Source organism: Aspergillus glaucus, assembly GCF_001890805.1.
Source record: "Aspergillus glaucus CBS 516.65 unplaced genomic scaffold ASPGLscaffold_6, whole genome shotgun sequence".
Taxonomy (NCBI): Eukaryota; Fungi; Ascomycota; class Eurotiomycetes; order Eurotiales; family Aspergillaceae; genus Aspergillus; species Aspergillus glaucus.
The window spans coordinates 46074-72830 of record NW_019170458.1 but is presented as its reverse complement, the minus strand read 5'-3'; the positions used below and the strand labels follow the sequence as shown (position 1 = coordinate 72830).

The following is a 26757-nucleotide window of genomic DNA, read 5'->3' as shown; positions in this document are numbered from 1 at the left end:
AAAAAAAAAAAAAAAAAAAAAAAAAAAAAAAAAAAAAAAAAAAAAAAAAAAAAAAAAATTACGCCTCTTTCAAGGCACATCAAACGGAAATCAAAATAACATATCATGCAAATTAGTTGGGATATACCGTGGTGGTGGTGATGGTGTTCTCGCCCGATGGCGGCCACCAGTCGCGCGTCAGTTCCTCCCGCACGATTTTGCACCATGAAAGCAGCGTCGAATTGAATTGCTGCCATGCTTCGTCGCTGCTGCCGTATACCACGCCCAAGACGTCCATCTCCAGCTTCGCCTCGAATCGGATTTCTGCTGCCTTGAGCCAGAAGCGCAGGTTTTCGGCACAGCGGTACGGCTTGCCAATGTCTTGGTGGTACGACTTGATCTCGCAAAAAGGACGTTTCGATTTCTTGATGGCCCGGTTGTGCATACGGACGAGGTCACGACCGTCGCGGAGCCGCTCCAATAAGGGTGTCGGGAGGGAGGCGCCGTCAGTCGAAGTCCAAGTCGGCAACGAAGTGTCAGTCCCCATCAAGCTGCGGAGGAAGGCTTCTTCGCGCTCCCCTTCCCTACCGGTCCAGTCGCCATGAGCCCAAGTCCAGCTTTCACGTTCTTTGGTTTCTGCGTCTTCTAGTTCACGCTCTCGGGCCAGCATGGCGCGCACATCGGACATCCAACCCATGATTGCTGTGCGCTCGTCCTCGCGCAGTCCACCAGAGAAGTTGCGAGAGGCCCAGCGCTTGAGAAGCTCAAGAACATGAAACAGCGCTTGTCGAATCTCTCGTTCGCTCTTGACCGTTGCTAGAAGTTCTGGGCGCTCGTGGGCCGTGTAATAGATCCTAGCAGCACGGATCGCCAGAGTGACCACGTCCAAGATGCGCATTCCTTGGATTTCATGCCACGCTTGTGGTCTTGGAAACGGAGGCTCGTGGCGCGATTCATCCTCCGAGTCTACATCGGGGGAGAGACTGATCCGTGGAGGGTTGAAACCGGGAGGAGGTTCTTTCTGCGACCCAATATCCTCAATTTCTCTCTCCGCTCTTTCCACAGCATCCAGCAAGTCTTTTCGCAAGGCCGGTAGATCGGGTGGAGGCGGAATATGGTAGGTTTTGATACTATATGTGCTCACGGTTGGTGGGAGCATGACTTCGCCATCGTCGTCGAAGCCATCCTCGGTCGGTTCGAAAGATTCGTCGTCGGTGGGACTCTCCGACAAATCATCAGGAATATACCGGGCATTGGGCGTCAACAACAACCTGGGCGTACCATCGGGCATCTTCTTTTTCTTCTTGAACTCGCGCGCCTGGCCACCTTTACCATCCAACAATCCCGTTCGAGCGAAATAATACTGCAGGTGAGCGATACTGCCTAAACTCATAACACTCTCGCGATGTTTGGCGGAGTCGGCGAATTCGGCACCTTGCGGACGGATATACCCGCGTCTCCTGGATCCCACGGAGACAGCGGAGGTAGCAGACGAGGCCGAATGCGACGAAACGGTGGAAAAGGTGCGATCTGGAGACGGGCAGGACGAGATAGCGGGCGTGGGGAGGATGTCGGGCGAGGGCGATCCAGGCCTCGCGAGGACCGGGAAGGGCTCTATGTCGGTTGACTCGTCCATTGTGTCGATACCAGAATCAAGTCGACTTGAGAATCCAAGTGGGAGAGGTGTATCGTATGGAGAGGCCAGATGTCGTGTGCTGGTGATAGGTTGCGGTGGTGGTACAAGATTATTAACAGGCGCAATATAATGAACCCACGGCCAATTTCGGCAACGGTTTAGGTTATATGGAGCAGTAATACCGAGCGAGTCAGGCTATATAGGTAATAATACCAATAGTAATAGGGATAAGAGGTGACAATGAGGATGATCAATTGAAAGAGGTTCGAAAGGGGGAAAGAGAAAGAAAAAAAAGTGAGTTCCTCGACGGAGTAGACTAACTAAAAGGGGGGGGTCAGATGCGGGTCGAGTGTGATGAAGGGCCGAGGGGCCGGTGCAAAACGCCTTGTCTTGGGGTCCTAATTAAATATTAATAGATCGGTAATAATGGCCTGAATGACAGCATTACTCCGTAGTAGTGCTACGTAAGAATTGTGCCCCTGATGAAGTGTCATAAACGTGTATCATGGTAAGGTACCACTCCACCAATTCTACCAGTCGAGGTACAAGTGTATGGTACGCGTTGACACTTTTCCTCTTTCATGCTAGTGTACCGGTACCTGAATTGCCCCGCGTTCCGTCGGATTTCGAGTGCGGATCATCCCGTGATCATCTGTAGTCCTTATGTACCGGAATGCATCATCATCCTGAGGAATAAACATGGTCACAATGCGTCATGGTCGAGAGAAGAGATGCTAATGTCATGCATAACTAGTGTACAAGTTTCTAGACCTAACTCCGTGACATCCGACGCTGAACCCACAGAACCACTATAATCAAAATAGTACAAGACACCTGTCCAAGTCAAATGCCTGATTAATATCCTTCCTCTAGGCGGTGTTGTCCTAGTATCATTGTCTTTTATCGCTTGATCATCTGGTGCGTATCATCCAGACAGATCGCACCCCATTTTTTGCACTCATCAGTCATCACAAATGTCAAAGTTGTCATTGTCGCAGATCGAGCAGTGGTAAGCATCTTCGCGAAAAGCCCAAGTCCCACATATATCACAGATGAGGTCACCTTCATCCTCGAACTCATGGTCGTCGTCGGAGAAATCGATTGATAAAGCCTCTTCGTAGCCTTGGGATAAAAGCTTTACAAGACGAGGTTTGCGTCTCCTAGTAGCCTCCATGAGAGCTGTACGACCAAAGATATCACTTGCATCTCGCTCAATATTTGGAGCCTCAAGAAGTGCTTTCACAACTTGGCCCATTCCTCGGACCGTAGCATCCATTAAGGGCGTGCGACCGTTTTTGTTCCTTGCATTGGGATTGCTTCCGGCCTTCAGTAGCTGCGTCACTAGTGCCTTCGAGTTAAACCCATGTTCCACTACCAAGAGCAATATTCCTCGCCCTTTATCATCCATGATGTTTGGATCTGCGCCATACCGAAGCAACAAGCTCACCACTGCTTGTGTATCTCCTACCACATAGTCGTGGCACTCCCTATTTCGCCTTAATATATCGTAATTTGGGCTATCGGGTGTTCCAAATTCCCAGAGCAATGGTGCCTGGTTTGGTTTCCCATAATAGCTTGCATTACGCCGCTGTCAAGAAGCATCTTCACAATCGCTTCGTATCCTTGTGCGGCTACCCAACAGATGGGCCTATCCCCAAATCTGTCCTTGTGATTCGGGTTCGCACCGTGTTCCAGTAACGACCTGACCAAGCCATCATCTCCATCCCCAGAGGCGAAAAACAAAGGCGTCTGATAACTCAAATCTGAAATCCCACTCTGCATTCCGGAACGCGTAGTTTTCCATCAGATACTCCTTCGTCGTACAATGAACCAAGCGAAATATTCTGGTGTTCTGATATATAAAAAAAAAAAAAAAAAAAAAAAAACATTAATAATAATAATCCAAACCAGCGCACAACGAATCAATAATGTCAAGAGCAGGCAAGAACTTCAGATCCAAGTCTTTTGTGCCATGCCGAGTGCAAGCGCATGTTGAGCTTTTCGGCAGAAAGTGCTCTCCTGCAGTAGGTCAGCCAAGAAAGAGTCTTAACTGCCATTTGGTAGCATGATTCATGCTGAGACTCGATTATTTTGATGGCTTGATCTTAAGCTGCTCCCAATCCGGCTTGTACATGGGGCAAACTTGAGAGCTTCTTCAAGCTCGCCCACAGTGGGATGCCCCATCAAGTGGGCAGAGCGCATATCCATCTAACTGTGTATTCTTCGTTCGCGAAAGGGGATTGCTGTGGAGTCGTCATGGTTAAGCAATTCGGTCAGACAGGTGATTTGCGCGCCTTTCATTACACGAGAGTTCACTGGTCGCGGATAGGGCTTGTAGCTCGAACACCAGTCACAATTTCACACAGGTAGAAGAAAATTGATGGATGCATTTCAATGCAGCAGATTAATAAAAAGGACGAGGATAAGTAGAGGAAACAAAACGACCAAGAAAGGACAAGGGGAGATGCTAATACATTGACCACTAATGCGACCCAACCCCATAACTCCGTAATATCCGCTGAATCCACAAGAACCACTCTAATAAAAACGCCATCTACTATACAAGTGGACACCCAAATGAATATCTAAATAACCTCTTCCCTCTCCCATCCAGTCGGCTTCAACTTATCAATCCCCTTGCTCGGATGTGCTTTGTTGGAATCCTTATACATGGACGTATACGGGTTCGGATCCGCTCCCTGATTGAGGTTCCCCAGTGTGTGGTTCACCTCCCTGTGCTTGGCCTCGTCGGCCCGCACGTACAGTAACAGGTCCCGCATGGTGCGATGGCCCTCGGGCATTTTCCAATATTGAACCGCAATTTCGGGTGCCTCCATCTGCGCCCAATCTGGAAGTGCTCCCATCTCGATCTCTTTAACGGCCCGGGAATATGTGACGACGGCTTCTTCTTCGAGGTAGCCGACGAATCGGTGACAGATGCGTGGGGAGATGAGGTAGGAGATGAAGAATCCGTTGAAAAACACGCCCTGGGCTCCGAGGACCATTAGACGCATGAACATGCCGGGTTCGGCGAGTTTCAGGAACGTGAGAAGGTGCATGCGTTCGTTGTGTGCTTCTTCGAGAAGGGTTTCGATCCTGTACATGTCAGAATGTCTATCATTAATCCGGGTAGGTAGAAGACTCACCATCCATTATCTCTCTTCATCCGTCGCAGACTCCTCAAGTGTCTCAACATGCCTCCCACAATTCCCGGGACACCAGCCACGCTTTCCAAGAAAACAAACCGCGTGAGCCACTTTCTCTCTGTCATTTTGAATTTGGGGAGGTTCTCTTCGCCCAGCCCGGGATGTCGATATCCCGTTACAAAGTCCATTCCCCATCGCATGAGACGGACAGTTCCGAGCGCCACCCAGTCGGCCCAGTCTTTGGCGTCCCGATGGGCGACGGTAACCTTGTTCATCTCGTCATAGGTATATCTGAGAAGTCAGCATACTGTCATCATCTGTTGGAGAGCAAAGACAGGAACACTTACACTGGGTGCGACCACGAGGAATCTACCTCCTGGATATGAGATGCCTTTGGCGGAGGGAAATATTCCTGAGTGTTGTTTGGCGTGGACGAGATGACTCTCTTTCCGTGTGTCTGCTGTTGGACCTTATTGGCTGCCAATGGGGCATTTCGCAACCCCGTTGTAGCGGCAACATTTGTATAGCTCCGGACAGCAAGACGCAGGTATGGCTTGGGGAATGCGGCAACCCGAGTAGGCGCCGTTGCTATTAACGAATTCATCATATTGATAATATGCAAAATGTAGTAAAGAAATCTTGAGATCTCCTGATGCTTGATGCGAGAATCATGCTACAACTATCCAGACCAGGCCCATTTATATTTACACAAGCCTACCCAAACATAGACACAACAAGGCAAAAACCGGAATGCCAAAGGCGAATCCTGAAAAATCTTCTCAGTCATCCCCTACCAATTCACCCTCATTTGGCTGACCGTATACCAAATCCCGTTTGGTTTGGTCCCCTTTTGGAGAAGAAAAACCGGGATCGAAGACCGAAAGTCCAGAACTTACGGCGAACTTACAACGAACGTCATATTCCCACCTTAATCCCACAACCACTCTGCCCCCATAAATAGCACCCAACTACCTTATTCCCATATCAAGATTGCATAGTGATCATCATACGAACTGGAAGCGCGTCGAATTTCCTCCCCATTATGTTTCTGCATTGCTGAAGAGTGACTGCTGTACTCGGCGTTTTGTCGTGGTTGTCACGGGATTACAAGATATTACGGTATTTTTACCAGGGCGGGTGGCCATGTGACTTTGCTCGGGTTGGATCGGGGTGAGAAGATATGAGTCAGTTTGGTTGTCTCTTTGGGGTTGCGAAAATAAGTCGGCGTTCAATGTACAGATACGAGGGCTTTCTAGATGGTTGTTTTGATGCCTGTGAAGACACGGGCTTCTTGACGGCGATGACGGGTTTCATGTGGGAAGCGGTTGCGTCATTGGGAGAATGTCTTATCATGTACAGCATTGCTAACACACCTCCTCGTAACTATACGAACGTGCTCACATGATTCATAATGCTCCATTGATCATTTCACAGACTCTACTAGAGCATCAAAGCTAATCAAAACTAACTACCGAATCCGACGTCTGTCTCACAGCATAGTGATTCTCCCCCTCTTCAGGCGTGATATCCTTCTTCTGCAGCTTTGTCACATGTGCCAGACGAGGCCCCTTGCCTAGTTCCTGGATGAGTTTCTGTACGGAGTTCTGATCGCCTTGGGCTTCGCCTTCGACCTGTGAATTTTTAGTATATGCAGGCTGTGTATGCAGTTGGGGCCGTATGTATGTTGTTGACGATAATGGCTCGGGTAAGAAGATGATAAGGATGGGGCAGACAAACCAGCCCGTCAGAGGTGTTCTTCACCCAGCCCTTGAGGCCGAATTCAGCGGCGCGTCTTTGTGTGTAGTCACTGATCATCGTTAGCAGATGCGGCGCATTGAATTGGGGGCCGTGTAGCTAAACATAGATAACGCACCGGTATCCGACACCTGTACAGTACTCCTATCAATACGACTGCTCGGAGTAAATGAGAATTGTATCACATGGACAGATGCTTGCCTTGAACTGTGCCGTGGACTTTGTATGCAATCTTCATAGCATGTTTCGGTTAGCATAGATGCCATTGTGAAGGGGCATTGATAGGATATCAGATCACGGAGACAGCACGGGAGACATACTCGTTGAGCAGACATGGTGGTTATGTGTGCAGCTGGGTATCTTTCAATTCAGTATCTCGTTGAGAATGCTTTTGATGCTCGTGATATCATCTCAATTGATGTCCCGCTTAGTCATTAATGCCTGAGGCACCATTGCTTAAAATAGCTAGTTACGAGTCAATTGATCCCCAAGAACTGCCCTCTTTCCCTGCTTGGATTAATATTCATACGTACTTTGATATATTCTAGCATAATTAATCAATTGCATCTTAATACAACAATATCAATAAGCGTAGGACAAAGGGTTCATAAACAACCACCCTGATTGGATAGCTGTCCTCCGCCCCTGATCTCCGAACCGAACGATAATCCATTATCAAAACCACCATCTCTCGACGCTTTTCCACGGGAGATGCAAGCGCGATGCTGGTGCTAAGATGACTTCTCTCCTCCCCTGGTTCCGACGAATCTACTCCCTCGATACCCTCGACACTCGCTTCACCACATCCGCCACCACTCCTCTCAAGGCCACTGCGGACACGCGATCTGCTTCGAGCAAAGATGCCCGCGCAAATGCCATTGCCAGCAGTGCTCCGCCGGCCAAGTGGCGCACGCCGGAGTTTTATGTCTATTATGCGGTGTTTCTCGTCTGTGTGCCGTTGATGTTTAAGACTGTGGTGGATGTTTCTAGGAGTAGGTCTTGTCTTTTGCAGTCGAACGGAGGTTGAGGGTGCTGATTGGGGATTATAGAAAGCCATCCAACTTACTCGACTTATTCGCATTTACTGGAGCCCGGTTGGATACCGGGTCGCAATGTGGTGGGTGATATTTGCGACCTACCAAGCTCAGGGCCTCCTCCTGCTAACAGTCGCGCGAATAGGACAACTCCGACGCACAGTATGCGAGCTTCCGCGAAAACATACCCTACCTCCTCCTCCTTCTAGTCCTCCACCCATTGCTCCGCCGTGTATACGAAGCCTACTTGCGTCGCTCTGATGCCAACCGCGATGGCTACCAAAATACCACCGCTGCCGCTGGAGATGCTCGTATGGAGCAGCGGATACGATTCGACTACTTCTTCGCTCTGGTGTTCATAACGGTTTTACACGGTATATCTGCTATTAAGGTTCTCGCGATTCTGTACGTGAACTATAAGATCGCTAGGTGCCTTCCCAGGGCACAGATTCCCGCTGCGACTTGGATATTCAACATTTGTACGCTGTTTGCGAATGAGCTCTGCGGTGGATATCCCCTTGAACGCTTTGCTAGGTTGTTCGCGGGCTCTGGAGTCGCGGAAGGGAGTGAGCCGGCCTTCGTGATGTGGGCTCAGTCCTTGGATAGCTTGGGTGGATTGATGCCGCGATGGGAGATTCTTTTCAATATCACGGTTTTGCGGTTGATCAGTTTCAATATGGACTACTATTGGAGTCTGGACTATTCGTCCACCAGCCCAGTCGAAGTAGGTCCATTTGGCTTCCAAGGATCCTGAATTATTGTCTAACAGACATAAGAAGAAGCAGCTCGATCCGTCAACCCTCTCCGAGCGAGACCGTGTCAACATCCCCGCGGGCCCCTCCGCATTCAATGCCCGCAACTACGTCGCATACTCCCTTTATTCGCCATTATACCTAACGGGTCCCATCATAACCTTCAATGACTACATCTCCCAACAGCGCTACACACCTCCATCTCTCACGCGTACTCGTACCATCCTCTACGGAACTCGCTTCCTCCTCACCCTGCTCAGCATGGAACTTATCCTACACTTCATCTATGTCGTGGCTATCTCCAAAGCCTCCCCGAACTGGTCTCTCTACACTCCCGCCCAACTCAGCATGATGGCTTACTTCAACCTGCACATCATCTGGCTGAAACTGCTCATCCCCTGGCGCTTCTTCCGTCTCTGGGCGCTGATAGACGGCATCGACCCTCCCGAGAACATGACCCGCTGCGTATCCAACAACTACTCCGCCTTCGCTTTCTGGCGCGCCTGGCACCGCTCCTTCAACCGCTGGATCGTCCGCTACCTCTACGTCCCCCTCGGCGGCGGTGGCGGCGGCAGTGGCGGCGGCACCAACAAAGACAACCGCAACCCTAACAGCGCCGCAAGCAGCGGCTTCAAATCCAAAGCCCAGCGCATCTTCAACTTCCTCGTAGTCTTCACCTTCGTCGCCCTCTGGCACGACATCAACCTCCGCCTCCTAATGTGGGGCTGGCTAATCACCCTCTTCGTCCTCCCCGAAGTCCTCGCTACGCTGTCTTTCCCGGCAAGCCGCTGGCGCTCTCGTCCAAATACTTACCGTGTGATTTGCGGCGTTGGCGCCGTGGGTAATATCCTCATGATGATGGTTGCAAATCTGGTTGGGTTTGCGGTGGGGATTGATGGGATGAAGGGGCTTTTGGAGGGGATTATGGGGTCGTATTCTGGGTTGGTGTATTTGGTGGCTGCTTGTGGGGCATTGTTTGTGGGTGTGCAGGTTATGTTTGAGATTAGAGAGGAGGAGTTGAGGGCTGGGGTTAGGCTGAAGTGTTGATCTGTTTTCTTATTCGGGGGTTTTTGTGTGTTATTTTGTGTTCCAGGGTAGCCCATTTGTGAGCGATTTAGGAGAGCATATTTATTAATAGAATACATGATATTTCAAGGTTTGATCCGTACGTTATTCTCGATGGTATGACTGTTTCAGTGAATGATCGCAAGAACTGGTTGCCAGTGTTCTCTACTTTTGCCGACAGTCCTACTTTCATCATCCTTCAAGATCCTCGTCTCTCCTTCTCCAGAACCCTGCTAAGGAAACTTGATTTCAACACTACTACCATGTCTACTCTTCAAGAAAAAGAGGAGACGTACCCCCCACAGCCGCCCTCCAAGATATCTCCATTTGTTTTGAAGTTGAGAAGCGCTCCTCCCGATTACTTCCTCCAACCCCCCAACGCCTTCCCACCAATCGACCTCTTCGCAGCCCCCACAGGCCCCTACTTCTTCTACGGCACCCTCAGCGACCCGTCCCTCCTCGCCGAAATCCTCAACCTAGACCACGAACCAACACTCTGCCCCGCGCATATCATGGGATACTAAACAAAACTATGGGCCCAGTATCCAGCGCTAATTGATGCGCGTGGGGAGGTTGTTGAGGATGTTGTTTATCATGTGCGGACTGTGGGGGATGCGGAGAGGTTGGCGGGGTATGAGACGGGGAGGTATCGGGCTAAGGCTTGTCTTGTTAGATATATGGATGGTCAGAAGCCGGTGAGGGATTTGGGGTATACCTTTACGTTTGTGGGGGATTTGGGTGATTTGAGGGAGGGGGTTTTTGATTTGAGGGTTTGGTTGGAGAGGAGGGGGAGACAGGCGGTTGATTGATTTTGATTTGAATTTGGGAGGGATCATTTTAATAAAGCGTATAAAATGAGATGAGGTATCCCACATCGTTCAAGTATGATGCTAACATCAAATATACACCCTACCTCCTCCGAATCACAAACCCGTCCCCATGCCTACTCGACAGCTCATACTCCCCACCCACCAAATCCTTTACCGTCAACTCCGTCGTCCGCCCCAAACTCTCCAACTCATCTAACCGCTCATTGGTAGCTTCCAAATGCGCGTCAAACCCGGGTTGACTGCAAATTGCCCGGAACGCATTCTGCATTGGCATTGAGTCGGCTCTGACCATGCCATCGGCGTCGATGGCGATGATGTTCTGTTGGTCGAGTCTTGGGATAAAGTCGGCTCGTGTCATTAGTTCTTGGACTTTGTGGAGGGGGATTCGGGGGAGTGAAGAGGGGGTCGGGTTGTTGTTTTCCATGGAGACTAGGGCTTGGGCGAGGGTCATTGCGGCGGCCTATACGATGCAATGTTAGTATTTCTCAAACAGAAAAAACGGCTTTGGGGGATATACATACGCAGTAATCTTGTTGATGCTCAGCTTCGTCATCAATATCCCGGCCCAAAATCCAGCATTGCGAGAGAAGCCAACGTTGCTCCCTTTGACAAATGGACTGCACGGTCTCGAGCATGTTCTTCGATCTTGCGACCTGGTCTAGGAAGATAAGTCGTCCTCCTACTCGACTATATATCTCATCCAGTAGAGAACTCGGCATGCTTTCTCCGCGCGTTTCCGCGCGATACCTCCTCAGAGCCTCAACCGCGACATCCCGCGGAACATCCTGTACATTCAACAACTGCATCCGCGTAGCATGCAACCTTAGCGCCTCCGTCGTGCGATACTTATCACTCGTGAAAACAAGCGTAACAAGCCCACTAGCCGCCCACAACTCCGCACGCTGCTGCAGCAAATCTAGCAGCCGCTGCCCATCCACATCATCCGAGATATGATGGATATTGCTGATAATCAGTACCAGAGGCCGACGGCCATGGCTCGCATTTCTGCGCTGTAATGCTATTTTCTCTAGCTTATTCAGGGCTCGCTCAATATCTAGTAATGGTGTAGCATCGCGCGGCCCTTTCACGCTGAAAAGACCCCCGATGTAATCCTCGTGGTATTCATAATCAAGAGCCTTTCCGAGCCGGAGGCGGAAGACTTCATTATCACTGTGAGCCTCGAACATGGCGACCCCTTCGCCATCGACCTTCTGCATCGAGGCTAGCAACATAGACGACTTCCCCGTCCCTTTCTCCCCGAAGAGCAGGAAGTAATTCCCCCTCGTGTTACCGCTAATAATACCATCAACCAAGCCCTGTTCCGGTCTTGCAATGCGGAACATATGCTCAGCATCCCCGTACTGCGCCAAAGCAGCCTCTTCCAGCGACGAAAACAGCCCACCCGCGAACGCATGGTCAATTTTCCGCAGAACTTGCTTCTTGTAGTACTCCTGATACCCATATCCGCCCAGCCCAAGCATAAGCAGGGCTGCTAGCGTCGTTGCGCCAGTCTCGAGGAATTTGCGCAGGATGCTTTCTTGCTGGTCATCATCCGATCTGCCTCCATTTGATTCATATCGGATCCTGTAAGGTGCTACTGCTCTCCAACGACTTGGTGGGGGGGTGGCACCTCTTCTGAGTGCTGGTAGACGGAGCCAGAGTTGTGCTGCTCAGTTGGTTAGCAGGTGGAGAGCAGTTGGATTGGCTTGTAGTGTGTACGGTACCGATTTCATTTGGGCGGATCCTGCGAGGCATTTGAATAACTCCTCTATGTTCTATTAGGGTGGTTCAATTGATTCAATGCGCGGGCATTGTATTGATATGTGATTATTGTGTGCTTAAAATAGCCCCTGAGGGCGGTGAGTGAGAATATTGGACATCTTTTTGAGTGTTCGATTGCTATCCAAACTTCAGATATATATCGCACATGTAGCAACGAAAAATATCCGGGTCTCAAATGTTGTCCAGGATTTCTATGACCAACAACGCTGTAGCTGCTTCTTGTCGACAAAATCTCACATCAAGAGGGAATCAAGGGCATATTCCGGATTAACACTGACCAATTCTGAAAAGGATAGACATACCAATATTTCTATGTCCAAGGGCTCGCTGTTACTGCCTGAGGTGTCTAATAGACCAACTATACCAAAATAGGCTAGCCCGTCCACCACAGCCAATCACAGCATAGGATAAGCAACAAGAGTATATATACAACGTCAGGACTACAAGTACACACCAGGAACAGGTTCAAAAAAAGAAGAAAATCCGACGGGCAGCCGGGAGTCGAACCCGGGCCTCGTGGGCCTCTAGACGCAAGCGCTCTCCGTTGAGCTACAGCCCGTCCCCGGATATTTTCCATAACCTTTAAATGGCCTATGTGTTTGAAAAGAGAGATGCCTGAGGATACATAGTGGCACGACAAACGTGCTCGTACTCTTCTCGCCGTATGTTGACTTATGTACACTCATTGTAGCGAACGAGTCATTGCGAATGGCGTTTCCCAAAATGTAGTTTAGCCAAGCACGGTTGTACGTGAGGATTTTAGGGTACCTGTTGTCTCGATTTTGCGAGATTATAAGGCGGCTGTGATGGTATGGTCAGACAGTTTCACTCTAATGATAAATACCTAGATATGATTTAGTATTGCGAGCCTCATACCCCCATTGTTGTTCACTTGGAATATTCTCCGTTCAGCAAAGCTGGTGCACGTTGGCGGTTCGAATATCCCGACTCAACAAGGTGTATGTTCTGCAAAGAATCTGCAGAATCGATCCATGGATTTTTGAAACCAGCTTGTTGAACAACGGCTGACATTAAAGAAAACCCGAGAAGAGAAATGTAGATTCGTAGGGTTAAGCTTTATTGACATTGGCGATAAGCAGTAGCCATCCCATAAGGTCTTTTGGCTGTGTCCTTTCCCATTCGTTTCATAATATTGGCCTCAAAGTTGGACAATTTAACATCACTATCTGACAGACTGGACGACACGACTGTTTGGAAGTTACCAATCCTTCACTTTCTTTATCTCGACGGAGAAAGGGTGAGCATCTCTGCTTGCCTTGAGCCATTTCGTGTCAAATTTTAGCTTTCCAGCCAGAATCTGGAAGCGTGGGAATTGCCGCAAGAATGTCGTATTGTGCTTTTCTCATACAGAAAAGCATCAACTCGACTTGATGAACTCCGCTATCTTCGAGTATCGACAAAGTCGGTGTATATATACGACCTTCCTCATGATTGATGAAGGTATGGACCGGGCCCGACTTAGGAAAATTGGGGGACTCAGAATGGGGGTGGCATGGAGTTGGGGGCCTCCCGCCCTGAATGCTTTACTCCTTCGTTCTCGTTCTGTCCAGCTTCTCTGCTGCTGCCGGTAAGAGGAAAACGAGTCGTTGTCGATGCGGAGACACGATTTCGTTAAGAAGGTTGTGTTTTCTATTTCAATGGCCCTTCATGAAACCATAATACAGGCTCTAGATGGTAGCTACATCTAGAAACAGAACGAACTTCCGCGAGCATTTTATCGAGCGGCCCTGCGGCCTTCTTGATGTCGGAAACATCTGATCTCCTTCCTGACACTCTGGAGGACCTATCAAGCCACGGTTCATATCGTCCGTAGTCGTTAGGATTGGCGTAACAATTATGCGTCTGATAGTAACCATATAGAATTCCCATAAAAGGGAGAGGCCCAGGCAAGTGAAGTGAGTCTCCGAGAAAAGCTTTAGAAACCTGTGTTGGTAGTCAGATTGAAGCTGCAAGAGCGCCATAAGAAACGAGTCCTTCCACTTATAGCAATAAGACAGATGGCGACCTTGCCAGAAAACTGTTTCACATTAGGGTAGAGCTCTTGTTCAGATTGCTAGGCCTGGGCGAGCGATCCAAAGTCCAAATGGAATTTCACAATTTTCAAAGTATGCTCCAATAAATGTACGATCAGGTCGTCTGTAGTGAAGTGATAGGGACAAGAGAAAACAAGTTGGAAGTGAATAAACCTCCATTTCCCAAAAAGTACATGCCCTAACAATCTTCCCGTTTTGGTCTAGCGTTGGTGGCCTGGACTCACCATTAACCCAAGTTGATCCGTATCGCTTTCTCCTCATCACCAAAATGGCCAGCATGGAGGGCGGCATTGCCTTCGACTCAGAACCAACCACTTCTGCTTCTGACTCTGGCTCTGAGGACGCTGCTATCTCGTCTTCCGACTCGTCTGAAGAGAAGACCACCGCCACCACCATGACCACTACCGACTCCGCTCCCTCTGCTACTGACAACATCAGCGACAGAGCCATCTCAACAGCACCTCATTACCAGGATCTCCTCGCAGCATGCCGCGAGAACCGTCGCGCTGATCTCGAGGTCTTGATCAACAATCGACGCGCAAACAACAATGAAGTGTGCAGATACACCCTGGGCGCTCTGCTCAAAGAAGCTGTCTCGCACGACTCCGCAGACATTGTTGCATTCTGCCTCCAGCAAAATGCAATAGTATATGAGGATTCTCTCCTGTGGACTGTCTTTGCGAAGGACGCATTTGCCAGTTACTCCGTCCTCATCCAGCACAGCGCGATAGACCCAAACCGTGTTCTTCCCTGTTACGGCGATTTGCTTGGAGTATTGATCGTGGAGAATAAACTTGAAGGAGTCCGTTGTTGTTTGGAGAATGGGGCGAATCCTAATGAGAATCTTCTGGAGGAGTATAAAACGGCACTGGCTGCGGCGGCGGAGAGAGGGAATGTCGCTATGGTGGACCTGCTACTCGACCATGGGGCTTGGACTAAGGACAGTGGTGCTTTGGTCCTTGCTGCTGAGTCGGGGCATACGGAGATGGTGCGGTTTTTACTTTCGAAGGGGTTGGATATCAACGAGATGGGTGTTAAGGGGCCGCTAGGGGATGAGGAGTTGGAGGAGATTGGGACGGCGCTTCACAAGGCAATTTCCAACAGTAATATTGAGACTGCTGCGCTATTGATCGATGCAGCTGCGAATACAGAACTAAAGGACGCACAGGGAAGGACTCCAGAAAAACTGGCTGAAGAGTGTCACCAGCCTGCGATTCTTGAGAAGCTTGGAAAACTCCCATCGTTGTCGTCGTTTTCGTCACTACCGCTGTCCATGCCGATTCCAGGACCTACCGAATTGGGCTCGTCGCTCTTGGGAAAGATCTCAAAGGCCTATGAAAAAATAACACCGACACCGTTCTTCATATCCCTCGTTTTCTTCTTCTGTATCTATCAATCTCGAAAGATGTACCGGCCATGACCTACCTTAGCAAATATCATGAACAGTCTCATGGGAACCGGAAAAGAAAACATTACGTACCTTCACAAATCCTCATCATCGGGGTAGTTCATCCACGTCGATCGACTGGCGATTATCCTTATCAAAGGTTTATTGTGATACTTGGTGGGTAACTCCAAGTACCACATCATATTCTGTCCATGAGAGCACTCCTGTTCTGGAATTCTCGACTGAGGTAGTCGTCATGTGAGATACTGTCTGTGGTAGTGCAGTGTAATTCATACCGGTCACTTAATACCATATCCTGGGCAGCACTGCCTCGTTTCAGATCCCTCCTAAATGCCCTCATATTCCTATACAGCCTCATGACTTTTATCAGACTGTCTAATATGATACTCTAACGAACGGAACGCATCAATTGCTATAAGTGCCCAATGGACGAAATAACTCCAGTACCGCCGGGCGAGGCAACGAAAACCACAGCACCGGTATTATCGCCAATCACCAGGGATAGTGACTTTACAACCACTAGCACTAACATCTCCTGCGCCTCCCAGAGCCAGCTGAGCGAGCTCACAGCAACCAAAGACCTCAAAGCTCTCCAATCTCTAGACGGCCTAATCGGACTAGCAGCCAGTCTAAGAACAGACCTCACAACCGGCCTCAAAGATGGAGGAGGGGACACAGTCAAGTCAGACCCCGGTTTTATGACTCGAAAGAAAGAATACGGCGAAAACCAACTTCCCCCAAGGAAGCGCAAGACATTCTGGCATTTCGCATGGATGGCATTCAATGATAAAATGATGATCCTTCTGACTGTTCTGGCAAACGTCGATCTGACACTGGGAATCTATCAATCAATCAGTGCGGCGCCGGGGGAGCCCGACGTCCAATGGGTGGAAGGTGTTTCGATCATCGTTGCTGTTGTGGTTATTGTCCTAGCGACTGCCATTAATGATTTCCAGATGGATTGCAAGTTCCGCTTATTAAACCAGAAAAAGGAGGAGCGAGATGTAATAGTCGTCAGGTCGGGGCGGGCGCAGCAGATATCTATTCATGAAATTGTCGTGGGTGATCTTGTTCATCTAGAAACGGGGGATGTGATTCCTGCCGATGGGATTCTGATACACGGTTTCAGCGTTCAATGCGATGAGTCGTCTGCCACGGGAGAATCCGACTTGATTGAGAAGACACCTGCTCTGAAGACGAATATTGACGACAGCTCGGGTTACGACCCATTCATGCTGAGCGGTAGCAAAGTCTCCAGCGGCGTCGGCACATCCCTGGTCACCTCTGTCGGAGAGAACTCGAGCTTCGGAAAAATTCTCATGTCCCTGCACAGCGAAGTAGAAGAAACACCACTACAGCAAAAGCTCGGGGTACTTGCGGAATACATCGTCCACGTTGGCCTGATCGTCGGTGGCTTATTCTTCCTCATCATTTTCATTCGGTATCTCGTGCACTTAAAAGGTATTGAAGGTGGGCCCAAGGAAAGGGGCAAGAGTTTTCTTAATGCCTTTATTTTGGCGATCACAGTTGTCGTTATTGCTGTTCCGGAGGGTCTTCCGCTAGCCGTGACAATGTCGCTGGCGTATGCAACTGCCAGGATGTTGAGGGATAACAATTTGGTTCGGCTACTTAAGTCATGCGAGGTCATGGGAAATGCCACTACTATTTGTTCCGACAAAACGGGGACATTGACTCAAAATAAGATGACTGTCGTCGCTGGTCGTGTTGGCACCTGTTCACCTTTTTCGGACGAGAATACCGCTCCTGGGACTGGTATCAAGGCTGATGCCGTGTCCTTACGCAGTGCAATGACTTCTTTGTCTGGATTAACTCGAGAATTGATCAAGGATTCAGTCTTCTTCAACTCCACCGCACTCGAAAAAGGGAACGGAAAGGAGATGCAACTAGTCGGTACCAGTACAGAGGTTGCCCTAATTGAGTTCGCGCAATCCAATCTTCAAGCGGACAGCGTGATTGAGGAGAGAGAAAGAGCGCAGATAGTCGAACTCTTCCCATTCAATGCAAACAGAAAGTGCATGGCCGTTGTTGTGCGAATTTCGTCTGGCTCATATCGAATGTTCCTTAAGGGAGCTCCTGAAATGGTTCTTCAGAGCAGCAGTCGCATTTTAGTGGATTCTTACAGCGTCATCTCCTCGCAGGGTTTACAGGACGAGATACGTAACGTTTTGAAAGCAGATTTGCGTGGATTCTCAGGCAAATCGCTCCGCTCAATAGCTCTGGCACACCGTGACTTCAACCATTGGCCTTCACAAAAGCTAACCGGAACCGAGTCCAACGACCTCCTCGACGAACTCCTGCAAGACATGGTGCTAATTGGCATATTTGCACTACGAGACCCGCTAAGACCAGAAGTCACTCAATCAGTACGTGACTGCCAGTCCGCCGGGGTAAGTGTACGAATGGTCACCGGCGACACATTCCTTACCGCGAAAGCAATCGCCCTAGAATGCGGTATCTACCAGCCAGGAGGCATCGCAATGGATAGCTCAATCTTCCGCAAGTTATCCAATTCACAGTTTGACATGGTCCTGCCGCGGTTACAGATTCTGTCCCGATCCAGCCCTGAGGACAAACTTAGGCTTGTGTCCCACCTGAGGCGCTTGGGGGAGACAGTTGCCGTGACTGGCGATGGGACTAATGATGCTCTGGCACTCAAGGAGGCAGATGTGGGATTTGCAATGGGAATTCAGGGAACTGAGGTAGCGAAGGAGGCATCGTCGATTATCCTGATGGATGATAACTTTGCTTCTATTGTAAAGGCCATGCTGTGGGGTCGGACTGTTAATGACGCTGCAGAAAAGTTCCTGCAGGTAATCCACATCATTAGTCTCATTAAAAAAGAGCACCGGCTGATAGATGAATAGTTCCAATTCACAATCAACATCACTGCTGGTATTCTCACCATTATCTCCGCCCTATCCGGCGGAACAGGTGCATCCGTTTTCACCGTCGTCCAACTCCTATGGATCAATCTTATAATGGACACATTTGCGGCGCTGGCACTCGCCACAGACAGGCCTACTCGTCGACTACTCAAACGTACTCCAGAGCCCAGGGGCTCTCCTATTGTCAAGGTAGCCATGTGGAAGATGATCGCTGGCCAGTCCATATACCAGCTCGCCGTTGTCTTTGTGCTGTATTACGCGGGGGAGCAGTTATTCCATTGTAGCACGAAAGTGGAGAGGCACCAGGTACAGACGATGACTTTTAATATATACGTCTGGATGCAGTTTTTCAATATGTTGAAGTGAGCCCCCCTCCACTCTCTCTATCGAAACTTTCGTAGACTAACCACCAGGGAAATGATAGTTCCCGAAGAGTCGACAACGGCTGGAACTTCCTCGATGGAATTATACACAACTACAGCTTCTTCTTTGTCCAAGCTGTGATTATTGCAGGCCAAGTGCTTATCATCTTCAAAGGCGGCGAGGCATTCGGGACCGTAGCGCTTACAGGAGCGCAATGGGGCTGGTCCATGTTGTTCGGGTTACTGACGTTTCCTGTCGGATTCCTTGTCCGGCTTGTACCTGATAGGATTGTCGTGGTGGTTTGTTGTGGTATTGTGTCTATAGGGAGAATGTTGCTGGGGCCCGTTGTGCTGCAGTGGAAGAGGCTTATACATGGTTGCTTTCCGGTTTTGTTTCGTTCGAGGAGAGAGAGGGAGGACTCGTCCTCGTCCTTGGATAAGGTGCCAACTGCCATGGTATCTGTGCCGAAAGGAGATCAGTATATATCGTTGAAGTCAGGTCTTGGAAGTGACAAGTCTAGGGGTGAGAGATCCGAAAGGGACGGTTCGTTCGATCTTGTTCGCGCCATTGGGGGTGCGAGATCTGGGTCTGCCCATGGAGTACCTGGGCTTGAGGTCCATCCTGATACTTGTACGAATGATACAGTTATAAGTCGGCGTGAGGAGGTCTGACATTATGACATATATTCGAATCCAGTTTGTGTAAGACATTGACCCGTATACTCTAAAAGAGCACATTCATCCATACCCCTTTTAAGGTTACCCCGGCTGGTCCGGAAGAGCATGTCTAGACTTTATATAACCACACTGTCAGTATGCACGCCGTAGCTTGACTCAATAAACTACCCCACGCTGGCGTATACCTATGTTAGGGCAATGCGGAGTCTTCTGACACTGCCGAGACGTGGAGACCCGAGAAGGATGCGCTAGATGAGATGCAATATCACTGATCAATAAGTACAACCCTCTTCAACACATGCTTACAATCTAAACACCAATTTCATAACCTCAACCCTCACAATATGACCCTACCCGTACAATCAGATTATATCACCACTTTCCTCTGCGGCCTACTCGCTTTCAACATCCTCCTCCTCATAGCAACTCTCACCACAATTCCGGCAATCCTGGATAGTCCCCTCCTCGGACCGCTGTATGCGCTATGTCTGCAAATTGTTGTGGCTGTCTTTGCAGTTCGGTTGTTTTATCAAGTCACGAATCAGACGTTTCGATTGAGGAACAAAAAGGCCATCGTTTTGGTACTGGTATATGGTGTTTTTCCTTTGCCGATCATGGTGGTTAAGGTTGCCGGCGGATTGCTTCCGATGATGTGTGGGCGTCGGTGTTAGTGCAGAGGTATGATGGGTATATTTTATGTTTCCTGACTCTCGAGAAAATTTGTATATTATGAAAGTGGTAATGTACAAAATGAAGCTGCCGCCATCTCTCAAAACCAGCAGCTAATCCATCGGGGTATATATATACAGACACAATTGCAACAATGCAAGAGTCACTATATTCGGACACAAGAGTGGCCGGGAGGAGACCGGAGCAAAGTATGCGAACAACCATCTGTCGTCCGGTTGGCGTCGGATAGGCCGGATAGGCTCGTATGTGGGAATATCAAGCTGATATGCAGTTCTGAGTATAGATCATTGATTCTCTCCTCCCTCTTCGTTGCTCCTGATGGTATGCATCAATTCGTAAAGCTGGCCGAGTTGTTGATCTGTATGACATTAGCATAGATTCAAACGTGGAAACCCCGAAATGAGGAAGGGATAAACCCACCACTCATCTTATCCAACTTCCCCTTATCCAACTTATCCCCAGCCCAAGCATCCCCCTCCAACTTCTGTGCATACAGCTGCCACTCCGTTAAGAACCCGATCTGCTCTAATCAGCACTTCCCACCCAACTAAACATATGCAATGGCCATGGGCAATAGGAGAGGAACGAACGATATGCACCGGATTCTCAGTCTCCCTATGCGCCCGAAACTCCGCCTTGACATACAAATCGCCCAGAATGCGCATTTCGGGATCGAGCTTCTTGCGATGAACGCGGAGAAGGCGGCGGTACAGTTGAAGGGGTGGGAGGAGGGCGACGGCTTCGGTGAGGCTGGACTTGGAGCCCATTGAGGATGGGGTTGCCATTAATAACCGGGAGAAGACTCTCATCTTGTCGAATTGATTTGACTGCTGCTTTTGGTTGAGTTGGATGTGTCGAAGGTGTAGTTGAGGAAGAGGGTTCCGATGATTTACTGCCGCGGTTCGGGAACGGGATCGGTAGGCGGTGGGGAGGGGTTGGTTTTATTTTGTTGAAGCCATAGAAAAATGAACACTGGCAGAGGAGATTCAATTGATCATTGAAAGATTTATATCAAGCATCCAACGACCATTTGGGCTGCGGGAGCTGTTTCAATACGCCTATAAAGTCTGCCCTCAATCATCACCTCCGAAATGCTCCCAACACCATGCACCTCCCACGTCTCCTTTGACACCATCTACGAACCCTCCGAAGACTCCTACCTCTTCCTCGACACCCTCTCCTCCGAATCCGAATCAACATGGCTCTCAAACCGCTTCAACAGCACATCTACACCATCACCGGATGATAGCACACAAAGTACATCTACATCACCTCTAGTCGTCGAAGTCGGAACCGGCTCCGGGGTTGTCCTGGGCTTCGTAGCTGCCAATTCGCAATTGATATTTGGTCGACGGGATATCCTAGCTCTGGGGACGGATGTGAATCGGAATGCGTGCTTAGCGACGCGGGAGACGGCGGTTAAGGCGGTTCATGAGAGACAGGCAGACTCAGCACCAACAGCAAAAACACCATACCTCGCCTCCATAATGTCCGACCTATGTACACCCCTCCGACCAGGGAGTGTCGACGTCCTCCTCTTCAATCCCCCCTATGTCCCGTCAGAAGAAGCACCCCGGTTACCCACCGTGGCAGAACAGAAAGACAAGAAGGACCTATCGCGATCAGCAAAGTTCGAGCAGGACTCGTACTTTCTATCTCTGACGTATGCTGGTGGAGTTGACGGGATGGAGACGACTGATCGGTTGTTAGAGGCGATTCCGGGGATTCTGGATCCTGTGCGCGGGGTTGCGTATGTCTTGCTCTGCAGGCAAAATAATCCGGAAGAGGTAAAAGAGAGGATTCGGGGATGGGGGAATGGATGGAAGGCTGAGACAGTTGGGAATAGTGGTAAGCAGGCGGGGTGGGAGAAGTTGGTTATTGTGAGGATATGGAGGGGCGAGTAGTTAGGTAGCTTTCTGGCTCGATTATATTCTTGGATATCTCGATACCATTAGACGGTGTAGTGGTTTAGATACTTCTTCAGTCGGAGAGCACCCTCCTCTTCCGTTGATTCCGGGGCCGATTGCGTCAAACCTCCAACTCATCGATGCAGACACGACGCTTCGCTCTCGGTTTTATCCACGCCTCCTTGACCAGGAGAACTCAATCCTCAACTTCGTCCGAGCACTCTCATCTCAACGATTGCAATGAAACAGAATGAGATTATATCTTTTGCCCATCACACAAGCGAAGAAACAAACGAAACAGGCCCAAAACACGAACTCCTTTCGATAGAAATGAGATAAGAAAACAACAAATGAGACCCTTTAAACTTCAACCTTCAATCTCAGCTTAGAACCCCCTACCCCGTCCCCGTCCGCGACCACGACCTCTGGGGCCACCCCGTCCCATACCACGGCCACCGCCGCGACCACCACGGTCTGCTTCCTTGCGCGCCTTATTCTTGGGCTTCGGCTGATCGTCGACGAGAAGAGTATCCAGGGGCAAACTGTCGGGGAGGATATAGTACCGGATCGTAGAACCGCGGATGTTAATCGTGTCGAGGGAGATGGGGTCGCGGCCCTTGGGGGTCATCTTGACGGTGCGCAGGGCGGTGTTCATCTGCGGCGAGACGGAGGTGATGGTGCCGTGGAGGATTGTTCCTATTGTCTATTAGTCGAGCCGGAAAAGAGGTATGGCAGCGAGAATGGATGTGGTAGACGCACCATTCTTCAACTCGATCGTCACGGTCTCGTTGGCGCATTTCATCAAAAAGCTATCATGTCCGCGTTAGCCCAACATTTTCTGTCGAGTGAAAATGAACAGCTCAATGCGATCCCATATATGCATATGCTAAAGCACCCTCCAGCAGTTCCACACGCGAATCATCCAGCAGCAACAACGTAGCTCAACTTACCGGACAAGCTTCATCTTGGGCGAATTTCCGTGCTGCTATTGCACGGCGAGAAATTCAAAAAAGGAAGAGATGGAAATATATTTTCAAAAATTAAGAGTAAGGAATACCGGCACAATAATTGTCAAATGGCCAGGGTTTCCTCAAAGCTGCTCGCGAAGCTGTGGTTTGGTTGGAGGTCTGGTCTTGGTGATCGCGGCTCATCAGAGGCTGAACTCCGGAGCTTCGGCACGTGACTTACGACGACTACGACTACGGCTTCCTCTGCAGTTCAGAATACTACATGTTGATAAAATATTCTGAAAAGCGAGCTATGTAGCAACTCCAACATCATGCTGCTTGACGGTGCTCCTTTATTCCAGAAGCCTACCTGGACTTATTGTCTCTCAGCCCCCTGACATCGCCCGAATTGAATTGGTTGGACTTCATAATCCTCAATCGCCAGGGATTGTGTCTGGCTGCTTCCTCAAGTCCTCGTACAAGGCGTGGATTTTGTCACAGTGCCAATGTGGCCGTCAACTGGCATATGGCAGAAGTCGCGTCGTTGGCCTTGGTCTTCCGGAGCTATCCCAAAGCAAGCCGCCCATAGGGTTCCGCGCACAATATGCCGGGTGCCCTACCACCATTCCGTGCCCCTTGAATATGATTGCTACTTGTGTGGGTAGATCCAGTTACTCTCAATGCAGCGGTAAGGATCTCAGGGCTGAGGAATCAAAAAGCACAGACCAAGGAGAACGCGCTGACCAATGTGATGTATAGAATGCAGTGAACAGAGATCTGTACTTAGCTGGAATGCAAATTGAGTTATTGGAAATAACTTCCTTGCACTGGACCTGCAACCCTTGCTGCAGACCAGGATGGTCGCCAGATTTACCAGCATGTCGGCCCCTTTAAAAGGATATAGCCAACATTGACACTTGTCAATTGGCAAACAGCGATCATTTACACTCTAAAGCCCTCCTCCGCCTTCTGTATATACCGTCTTGTCGGAGAGAGAGAAAGTCTTCACGCTGCTTATAGCAACCAGTGTGAACTTCCTGGGCCCTGCGTCTGCGAATATCTATTTCCCAGCACTTGGTGAAATGGCCAAAGATCTGAACGTGTCTAACAGCCAAATAAACTTGACCATCACATCCTACATGGTGAGAGGTTCTTCTGAACTGGACAGACACTCATTCTAACACTGACAACTACACAGATCGTCCAAGGTCTCGTCCCGTTGCTAACGGGCAATCTATCGGACCAAAAAGGCTGTCGACCAGTACTCCTAATGTGCCTCCTCATCTACCTCGGGGTCAACATTGGACTGGCTCTTCAAGACAGCTTTGCGGCCCTCATCACCCTCCGCTGCCTTCAAAGCTTCGGCAGCAGTGGCGCAACCGTGATCTCGACTGCCACTGTATCCGACCTCATCACCCGAGCAGAACGTGGGAAATACATGGCCTATGTCTCTCTGGGGTTCACTCTTGGGCCGGCAGTAGGCCCTCTCTGAGGAGGGATTCTGACCAAGTTCCTTGGATGGAGGAGCATTTTCTGGTTCCTGGCTATTCTCGCGGGGGTGATAATACTGGTTATTGCTCCTTTCCTCCGGGAGACTTGTCGCGTGGTTGTGGGGAATGGCAGCGTGCCTCCCCAGCCATGGAATAAACCAATTTCGCTAGCGTTGGCACATCGATCTTCACCACCACCAAGGCCTGATTATTCCACTGTTGTGTCATTATCAAGCAAGAAGAACTGCCGCTGCTCCACGGTATTCGGCATTTTCGATAGCCTAAAAGTCGTCTTGAACAAACCCGTCGGTGTGCTAATTCTCTGCAGCACAGTCTTCTTCTGCGGCTTCATGTCAGTAATGAGCAGCATCCCCGCCCTCCTCGAGCAGAAATACAACTTCAACGCCCTCGAAATAGGCCTCTGCTACATCCCCTTCGCAGTCGGCGGCTTTGCAGCCCGCTGGACAGTCGGATTCCTAGCCGACGCCATGCCCGCAAAGCCGGGATCCAACTCCAACACAACCAGCAAACCCGCGAACAGTTAGAACAAATTCCACTGGAAAAGGTGCGGCTAGAGCTTGGCGTACCATTGGTGTACCTGTCTTGTCTCTCCTTGCTGGGTTATAGCTGGGTAATGAACTATGATGTGCATATTTCGGCGCCGCTGACCATGCTGTTTCTGTTGGGCAATACGATCATCGGTGCGAATAATACGTTTAGTACGTTGATGATTGATCTGCATGCGTACCGACCTGCGACGGCGATTGCTGGGATGAATATGTACAAGTTTCTCTGCGGGGCTGGGGCTGTTGCTGCTGTGTTGCCGCTGGTGGGGATTATAGGGATTGGATGGGTGGGGACTGTTATTGCTGGGTTGTGGCTTGTTGTTTCCCCTGGGCTATGGATGATATACTTTTATGGGCATGCATGGAGGAAAAGTTTACAAAGTGAACAGGCTTAAGTTGTCTCTGTCTAGATAATGTGAAACAATCTCCGAGACATGGATACACCTATATAGTGGGTGTATGTGATACATCACCCTTGGCAAACGGTAGGCGCAACCTCATATCACCAAGCTATAGGATCGTACCCACCATGTCGTGCTGCAAAACCATATAGGGTATTTGATGGATGCTTTGGGATTGGGTAAACATGGTGGGTGGTCGATTGTGCGGGAGGAGTTGAAGGGTGTCTTGGATGATGTTGAGGGGGACCGGGGGAGGGAGGTTTATGAGTATTTCTTGAAGGGAGAAATGGCGTTCAAGTGCATTTTTAAGATGAGGCTGGCGGATAATACACGGCACGCGAGTGCATATTTATCCATCTAGAGTGTGTGATCTGAGCCGACTATCTCACTACCGCTCTTTCCGACAAATCTCACCCCTTCGTTGTTGGGGCCTTTTAGAGAAGCTATCGAGCATTGATTACATGGCGTGAAATTCTGAGCGCGACAGATGAGACTGCAACATCAGCTAAATCAAAGAGATTGTTAGGTAGCACAGCTGCGAGGCGAATTTCCACTGATGCTGGAGGTGTAGTTTATTGAGAGAATGGTTCCGAATATTGTCATATGGCGTTAAGGGGGGTATCTTTGTCTTAATTTAATAAGATTGATATAACCATAAGGGGTTAATACGCTGTTCCAGAGTCACTATACTATGAGACATCATCCAAGAATTCTGGACAAGCAACAGAATAGGATATCCGACCACGGGTCTATTGTCCTTGAGCCCTAATGACCCCCAATGTCAGGCAAAACGGTATTTCTAGTAACAACAACCCTCAACAATAAAACATAAGATCAAATGAACTTGTAATCAAAGGCTGAGATAAGAAAAGGGAGATTGCAATACTCCATGCCTCCCCTTGAAAATTCCAGTTATCCCACCAAGCAGCAACTGGGCATGCTCGGGCACCCCGCGCAACCGAAATCTCGCTCGAGGATGTTGTCCCTTTCCAGACATGGCCTTCTCATGATAACGCCCAAGATAACGGCGCGGAGAGTCGTCTGAGGAATCACTCTCACTGGAATCATAACCAAGATAATCCATGGCAAGTACGTCATCGTTATACTCGTCCCTGGTAATCTTGTAGCATTCATAATTCGAATGCGATGTAGACAAGTGGAAGGTGAGGCATTGAGATAATGATGTTGAAGACTCGCTGGGCGAGATTGGCACCCTTGTCTCGCCCGACTGGTCCATTTCTAACCTGGAAGAAGTTGTGGATGTAAAGGACATGGAGATTGGGGAGATTCGGAAGTCGTTGTAGGAAAAAATCCTGTATATTCAACGCCATTAGTTCGTGTTGGTGACAAGTATTAAGATGAGCGAGAA

The 26757-nt window shown here is 49.5% G+C and overlaps 13 protein-coding genes and 1 non-coding gene across 14 annotated transcripts; 6 read left to right on the top strand and 8 right to left on the bottom strand.

Annotated features, from left to right (window-relative positions):
* Window position 1: 1 nt before the first annotated feature.
* ASPGLDRAFT_44811 (uncharacterized protein) lies at window positions 2-1881 on the bottom strand. The gene has a single exon (XM_022546093.1). It carries the CDS (start codon window positions 1613-1615, stop codon window positions 113-115), a length of 1503 nt encoding a protein of 500 aa, XP_022402542.1. The 5' UTR covers window positions 1616-1881; the 3' UTR covers window positions 2-112.
* Window positions 1882-2338: 457 nt separating this feature from the next.
* ASPGLDRAFT_44809 (uncharacterized protein) lies at window positions 2339-3077 on the bottom strand. The gene has a single exon (XM_022546092.1). It carries the CDS (start codon window positions 3021-3023, stop codon window positions 2577-2579), a length of 447 nt encoding a protein of 148 aa, XP_022402541.1. The 5' UTR covers window positions 3024-3077; the 3' UTR covers window positions 2339-2576.
* An 858-nt stretch (window positions 3078-3935) lies between these two features.
* On the bottom strand, window positions 3936-5419 carry ASPGLDRAFT_44808 (alternative oxidase). Its single transcript, XM_022546091.1, has 3 exons — window positions 5109-5419; window positions 4762-5052; window positions 3936-4711 (listed from the first exon to the last, which is right to left on the bottom strand). Exons 1-3 carry the CDS (start codon window positions 5366-5368, stop codon window positions 4201-4203), a joined length of 1062 nt encoding a protein of 353 aa, XP_022402540.1. The 5' UTR covers window positions 5369-5419; the 3' UTR covers window positions 3936-4200.
* A 741-nt stretch (window positions 5420-6160) lies between these two features.
* On the bottom strand, window positions 6161-7015 carry ASPGLDRAFT_44804 (acylphosphatase). The gene is made up of 5 exons (XM_022546090.1): window positions 6837-7015; window positions 6718-6748; window positions 6635-6647; window positions 6499-6568; window positions 6161-6392 (listed from the first exon to the last, which is right to left on the bottom strand). Exons 1-5 carry the CDS (start codon window positions 6849-6851, stop codon window positions 6216-6218), a joined length of 306 nt encoding a protein of 101 aa, XP_022402539.1. The 5' UTR covers window positions 6852-7015; the 3' UTR covers window positions 6161-6215.
* Window positions 7016-7163: 148 nt separating this feature from the next.
* ASPGLDRAFT_56430 (putative glycerol:H+ symporter (Gup1)) lies at window positions 7164-9470 on the top strand. The gene is made up of 4 exons (XM_022548196.1): window positions 7164-7508; window positions 7566-7633; window positions 7696-8274; window positions 8327-9470. Exons 1-4 carry the CDS (start codon window positions 7253-7255, stop codon window positions 9347-9349), a joined length of 1926 nt encoding a protein of 641 aa, XP_022402538.1. The 5' UTR covers window positions 7164-7252; the 3' UTR covers window positions 9350-9470.
* Window positions 9471-9486: 16 nt separating this feature from the next.
* ASPGLDRAFT_33773 (uncharacterized protein) lies at window positions 9487-9891 on the top strand (the record flags this gene model as incomplete). The annotated part of the gene is made up of 1 exon (XM_022544358.1): window positions 9487-9891. The coding sequence occupies one exon, from the start codon at window positions 9487-9489 to the stop codon at window positions 9889-9891; it is 405 nt and encodes a 134-aa protein (XP_022402537.1).
* Window positions 9892-10276: 385 nt separating this feature from the next.
* ASPGLDRAFT_65070 (ATP-binding protein) lies at window positions 10277-11678 on the bottom strand (the record flags this gene model as incomplete). Its single annotated transcript, XM_022548852.1, has 2 exons — window positions 10277-10657; window positions 10719-11678. The coding sequence occupies 2 exons, from the start codon at window positions 11676-11678 to the stop codon at window positions 10277-10279; spliced, it is 1341 nt and encodes a 446-aa protein (XP_022402536.1).
* A 787-nt stretch (window positions 11679-12465) lies between these two features.
* ASPGLDRAFT_t58 lies at window positions 12466-12538 on the bottom strand. Its single transcript has one exon. It is a non-coding gene; the product is annotated as a tRNA-Ser (tRNA).
* A 1763-nt stretch (window positions 12539-14301) lies between these two features.
* Window positions 14302-19381, top strand: ASPGLDRAFT_73054 (uncharacterized protein; the record flags this gene model as incomplete). Its single annotated transcript, XM_022549651.1, has 5 exons — window positions 14302-15136; window positions 16081-18272; window positions 18327-18709; window positions 18772-19009; window positions 19067-19381. 5 exons carry the CDS (start codon window positions 14302-14304, stop codon window positions 19379-19381), a joined length of 3963 nt encoding a protein of 1320 aa, XP_022402535.1.
* A 342-nt stretch (window positions 19382-19723) lies between these two features.
* Window positions 19724-20058, top strand: ASPGLDRAFT_167537 (uncharacterized protein; the record flags this gene model as incomplete). Its single annotated transcript, XM_022542646.1, has 1 exon — window positions 19724-20058. Exon 1 carries the CDS (start codon window positions 19732-19734, stop codon window positions 20056-20058), a length of 327 nt encoding a protein of 108 aa, XP_022402534.1. The 5' UTR covers window positions 19724-19731.
* A 303-nt stretch (window positions 20059-20361) lies between these two features.
* On the bottom strand, window positions 20362-20886 carry ASPGLDRAFT_65068 (succinate dehydrogenase assembly factor 3; the record flags this gene model as incomplete). Its single annotated transcript, XM_022548851.1, has 3 exons — window positions 20362-20435; window positions 20498-20597; window positions 20668-20886. The coding sequence occupies 3 exons, from the start codon at window positions 20884-20886 to the stop codon at window positions 20362-20364; spliced, it is 393 nt and encodes a 130-aa protein (XP_022402533.1).
* Window positions 20887-21168: 282 nt separating this feature from the next.
* Window positions 21169-21981, top strand: ASPGLDRAFT_122787 (S-adenosylmethionine-dependent methyltransferase; the record flags this gene model as incomplete). Its single annotated transcript, XM_022540356.1, has 1 exon — window positions 21169-21981. The coding sequence occupies one exon, from the start codon at window positions 21169-21171 to the stop codon at window positions 21979-21981; it is 813 nt and encodes a 270-aa protein (XP_022402532.1).
* Window positions 21982-22369: 388 nt separating this feature from the next.
* ASPGLDRAFT_24029 (mRNA splicing protein SMD1) lies at window positions 22370-22786 on the bottom strand (the record flags this gene model as incomplete). The annotated part of the gene is made up of 2 exons (XM_022543359.1): window positions 22370-22680; window positions 22744-22786. 2 exons carry the CDS (start codon window positions 22784-22786, stop codon window positions 22370-22372), a joined length of 354 nt encoding a protein of 117 aa, XP_022402531.1.
* A 12-nt stretch (window positions 22787-22798) lies between these two features.
* On the top strand, window positions 22799-25382 carry ASPGLDRAFT_65065 (putative MFS multidrug transporter; the record flags this gene model as incomplete). The annotated part of the gene is made up of 5 exons (XM_022548850.1): window positions 22799-22806; window positions 23887-24073; window positions 24130-24408; window positions 24442-24888; window positions 24948-25382. 5 exons carry the CDS (start codon window positions 22799-22801, stop codon window positions 25380-25382), a joined length of 1356 nt encoding a protein of 451 aa, XP_022402530.1.
* Between the last annotated feature and the right edge of the window lie 1375 nt (window positions 25383-26757).

Excerpts from the sequence above, each read along its gene's own strand:
- ASPGLDRAFT_44808 (XM_022546091.1), bottom strand. The coding sequence starts at position 5,368 with ATGATGAATTCGTTAATAGCAACGGCGCCTACTCGGGTTGCCGCATTC. Across the intron at positions 5,053-5,108 it reads TCCTCGTGGTCGCACCCAGT|ATATACCTATGACGAGATGA; the intron begins GTAAGTGTTCCT and ends CTGACTTCTCAG. Across the intron at positions 4,712-4,761 it reads ATGAAGAGAGATAATGGATG|GATCGAAACCCTTCTCGAAG; the intron begins GTGAGTCTTCTA and ends TGACATGTACAG.
- ASPGLDRAFT_44809 (XM_022546092.1), bottom strand. The coding sequence starts at position 3,023 with ATGGATGATAAAGGGCGAGGAATATTGCTCTTGGTAGTGGAACATGGG.
- ASPGLDRAFT_56430 (XM_022548196.1), top strand. The coding sequence starts at position 7,253 with ATGACTTCTCTCCTCCCCTGGTTCCGACGAATCTACTCCCTCGATACC. Across the intron at positions 7,509-7,565 it reads TGTGGTGGATGTTTCTAGGA|AAAGCCATCCAACTTACTCG; the intron begins GTAGGTCTTGTC and ends TGGGGATTATAG. Across the intron at positions 8,275-8,326 it reads CGTCCACCAGCCCAGTCGAA|AAGAAGCAGCTCGATCCGTC; the intron begins GTAGGTCCATTT and ends AACAGACATAAG.
- ASPGLDRAFT_44804 (XM_022546090.1), bottom strand. Across the intron at positions 6,393-6,498 it reads AGAACACCTCTGACGGGCTG|GTCGAAGGCGAAGCCCAAGG; the intron begins GTTTGTCTGCCC and ends AAAAATTCACAG.
- ASPGLDRAFT_44811 (XM_022546093.1), bottom strand. The coding sequence starts at position 1,615 with ATGGACGAGTCAACCGACATAGAGCCCTTCCCGGTCCTCGCGAGGCCT.